Raw genomic sequence first — 4206 nt, forward strand, 5'->3', positions numbered from 1 at the left:
TGAAGCCGTAATGACCAATTCAACTTTGGGACATGGGCACCATTTTATTTTTGTGTGAATGACATATGAAGGGTAAGTTTAACATTTCAATTTTTATCACCAAGAACCGTAAAATTTTGCCTCTTGAACTTTTGAAAATAGTTTAATTATTAAGTCACATTTAACATAGACTATACACCAAACCATGCATACCTAAAACATTCTTGGATGTCATATATAGGGGACAAAACAGAATTTGTTCAAGGCTTCAAGCCCACCTTCGGCCGGCCCAAAGGAGTGGTTGGGCCCCAACCCAGGTTCCCTCTTGCGAACTGCTTTCAATTCTGCAGCCCAAAACAAGGTTGGGATTGGGCCGGGCTCCAACCCGACCCAGGGTCAGAGGTACCCAGCGCAGATTCTAGGGTTTTAGGGCGAGCAACTATAAAATCGCCGAACGATGAACCTTTCACCCTTCTCAGGGTCTCTCTGGCGTTGTCTTCAAGGTCTGCCCAAATCTCTCTCTCTCTCTCTCTCTCTCTCTCTCCCTCGCAAGCATGCTTCTTCGCCTGACCTAGGTTTATGTTGTTGTGATGTATGTGATTTAATTCTTTTACTTTTGTCTTCAGCAACAGGGAGGACTTACCAGATTTGAACACAGACCAGAGCAATGTCGGGGTATGTCAGTGATCTTCTGCTTAAAGTTTTTTTTCTTTGTGCTAATATTTTGTTGGTTTATAAAGAATTTACACTGATAATTGGATAAACATCAACGCTTATTTAAATTTCCTTGGCAACTTTTGATTTGTATTTCTGTTCGGCGTTTGCTTTCTCTCTATTATTTTCTTAATAATTTTCCCCCAACTCCCGTTTAGCCCCTGGTCTGTGTGCATCTGTGAAAAAGCTTTTCATGATTCATTTGTAAGTTTTCCATGACTCATTTGCTAAAGCTCAATTCTTGGTACTGTCTTAAACCATTTGATTTTGACATTGCCCTCTGGACATTAAATTTTATGCGAATTATTTAATTTGTTGTTTTACCGTGGTCAGAATCTCTCAATCTGTCACTCCTGTAGTTTTTGGTCTACATATTTGCACTTTGTTTGTATAGAATGATTTGGAGGAAAAAATAGTGGAGATTGTATTTCATAATATGATGGGGAAATATATTAATTTTTTAATCTCTCCAAAAGTGGAGAGTAGTCTTGGCAAAAAGCGGATATAATCCATGGCATCGGGTGTGGATATTACAATCATATCTGACTCATTTAAGATGCAGATTTATGGCAGTTTGGGTCTGGTAATTCATGGCAGATGGTGGATAATCTGTCCTTCTTATCCCTACTATAATTTATTTCTACCATCCAATGAACTATTTATTTTGTAATATAATAATTGAAGTTATTTTTAAAATTATAATTTGATAATATATTAAACATTTAATAACTAATCACAAAATTATAAATAATTTTTTTTAAAATTTTTCAAAACATGAATTTAGAGACTTTTGTTTTAATCATAAGAAAACTGAGTATTTGAGCTTGAGTTTGAATGTGGGTATAAGGTAGACCCTAGAGACGCATACGTAGTGTAAGAGTTGAGAGTGTGGGACTAGGCCTTGGCTAATGGAGCTATGCTAATTGATTTGATGCTTAATAAGCATGAGCATATGTGATCATCAATGAATTTAAATGTTAGTTGTTAGCGGATAGGTGGATGTCCATCGGATAAAATTCTAAATCTATCAACCGACTCATTTGGAGGCGGATAAAAAAGTTTAAATCATATTTGATTCATTTAATGTGCGGTTTAAATGAACGAATTTTTATCCATTTTTCTAGGTCTAGTGGAGAGATTTGGAGAGAAAAAATGCCTTACTGACCAAAATGAAAGAAGAGTAATATAATGAGGGAGTTAATTAATTTAGTTAACAAATAATAGATTACTTTGATAGAATAATACTACTAATATTTTCTTTCCTTCCTCATATCCAAACAATATAGGGGAGAAATTACTCACAACTCTTTTCTTTTTTCTGGAGTTATCCATACAACATAGGATAGAAATCACTACCTTTTCTGGTCACTTCTCTTTACTACAGAAACTGCTATCATAGTATGATATCTTTTATTTTCTTTCCTAATTATCCTAAGTGTTGGAGATCAGCTTATCATGTTTCATTTTTCGGGGATTTCTGTTGCCTTTTTGCAGAGAAGAGGGTGCTGCTGTAGCCACTGAGACAGCTCCTGCTCTAGGTGAGCAGATGGACCTCATGACAGCCTTGCAGCTAGTTCTGAGGAAATCATTGGCTCATGGTTTCCTTGCTCGTGGCCTTCATGAAGGTGCAAAGGTCATTGAAAAGCATGCTGCCCATCTTTGTGTCCTGGCTGAGGACTGCAACCAGCCTGATTATGTTAAATTGGTGAAAGCACTATGTGCGGACCACTCAGTGGCTTTGATAACAGTTCCAAGTGCTAAGACTCTTGGCGAATGGGCCGGCGTAAGTATATTTTACTCAACTACCTATTGTTTCTACAATGTTTTTATTTCTTTCTTTATTCTATTTTATTCACCTGTATTGCTTGCTAAGCTCGGTTGTTGAACTTGTCATTGTAGCTTCTTAAAAAATCTTCTTTATGGAAATTTGTTATCATAGATTTCAAAAACTTTGTCTTTGTTATAACCATTGTGCACATGAGTGAAAACTGTACACGTACCTACTACACCCACAGTGGTTCATGTATTACTTTTTCCAGGTTATAGAGATACTTGTTTCAATAAAAATTGCTTAAAAAGACTTTTTCCCCCTCTTGTTAGCATTCATATTGTTGGTGGATTTTTGTATTGATTTTCTTTAATTGTTGATATTGGCTGTTCCCATGCAGCTATGCAAGATTGACTCGGAGGGGAAGGCAAGGAAAGTTGTGGGTTGTTCTTGTGTGGTTGTGAAGGTATGAAAATTATATGTCGCAAGTTATTTTTACAGTTTACTCTTTTAAGGGAGTTGGGTGATATTTTCCTTGGTTATGCTTTGCAGGATTTTGGGGAAGAAACTGAGGCCCTTCATATTGTTCAGGATTATGTCAAGTCTCACTGAGTACGTGTGGAAAAGGGTCAGTTAGGGCCGATTTTTGAGTTTTTATGTAAAAGCCTTTAAATTTGTTGGTTTGAGAGTGAACCTACACAACTTATTGGCTCTTCTAGTCCCTGAATTTTCTAGTTTTGATGATATTTTGATTATGACATGTTTATTCTTACCTGCAATTATGGAATGGTACTTGAGATTGCTTGAAATTTAAATTACGAAGGATTGTTTGCTCAATTGAGGTTATATCTTGATTGATGGGATGCTTGTGCACATGCACATAGGCACACACCCATACCTAGAGGATCTCTAAGGTCGAACCTTTGGGCTTTGTAGCCACATGTGTTTGAGGTGAAAAGATATGTTTAAATAAAGAAGGATGTTTTTGTTTTGTGCAAATATTTTTTTTTCCTCAAATAAAATTCTTGATCCAAGCAGGACTATGGGTACACTATTAGTTAGGATGACTCAGTTGGATTCAAATAGAACTTGTTACAAAACAAGTAATGAAATTCAAACATTGTATTTGGATATGTATGGATCTTTTAACAAAACATAATATAAAATTTTATTAAATTTCTCATGAATTTAAATGTGGGTTTTGAAATTCATGCTTCCAATTTCTGTTAAGGAGTGCTCAATACTATTCTTAAATGTTGATTTTACTTCTTTTTGGTGTAATCTTGCTCTCAACAATCACCTTCAAAGACAACAAACCTCACATGTGTGCACTTGCAATGCAAGGTAAACAGCCATGGATACTCCTCCAGACAAATAATGGTCTTGACTGTAAAGTTTGTTGATTGCAGGGAAGAATATGGGAACCACAAAATGGTTATTATTAGTGGCCCAAATATATTAATAATGGATTAGGCACAAGAAAATTATTTTGTGAATGCTCGTAAAATGGAGCAAATCCTAATTCTTGCAGGTATATTTTGAAATATTAATAGGAGCAAGCCAAGTAAAAAGTAGCCTTCAAATTTCCCTTGTGAAGGGGTTCCCTTAACCTTCTTATTTAGTTCATTATGGGTGTGCTTTATATTTGATGGGGCTCACTAGCTTAAGTATTCGTAGATGCTCCAATTTTAATTAGACCGCCCCAAGGAAATTTGATTCGAGTCCTGAATGATCTCGAGCTTCGG

The 4206-nt window shown here is 35.9% G+C and overlaps 1 protein-coding gene across 1 annotated transcript; it reads left to right on the forward strand.

The window, feature by feature from the left end:
• The first annotated feature begins 342 nt into the window (after positions 1–342).
• Positions 343–3298, forward strand: LOC131158222 (small ribosomal subunit protein eS12-like). Its single transcript, XM_058112929.1, has 5 exons — positions 343–482; positions 606–654; positions 2188–2476; positions 2862–2927; positions 3014–3298. Exons 2-5 carry the CDS (start codon positions 647–649, stop codon positions 3071–3073), a joined length of 423 nt encoding a protein of 140 aa, XP_057968912.1. The 5' UTR covers positions 343–482; positions 606–646; the 3' UTR covers positions 3074–3298.
• The last annotated feature ends 908 nt before the right edge of the window (positions 3299–4206 follow it).

This window comes from Malania oleifera, chromosome 6, assembly GCF_029873635.1.
Source record: "Malania oleifera isolate guangnan ecotype guangnan chromosome 6, ASM2987363v1, whole genome shotgun sequence".
Classification (NCBI taxonomy): Eukaryota; Viridiplantae; Streptophyta; class Magnoliopsida; order Santalales; family Ximeniaceae; genus Malania; species Malania oleifera.

Bases quoted from the DNA above. Each gene is read 5' to 3' on its own strand.
- LOC131158222 (XM_058112929.1), top strand. The intron at 2,477-2,861 runs GTAAGTATATTT...GTTCCCATGCAG, and splicing joins CTCTTGGCGAATGGGCCGGC to CTATGCAAGATTGACTCGGA. The intron at 2,928-3,013 runs GTATGAAAATTA...TATGCTTTGCAG, and splicing joins GTTCTTGTGTGGTTGTGAAG to GATTTTGGGGAAGAAACTGA.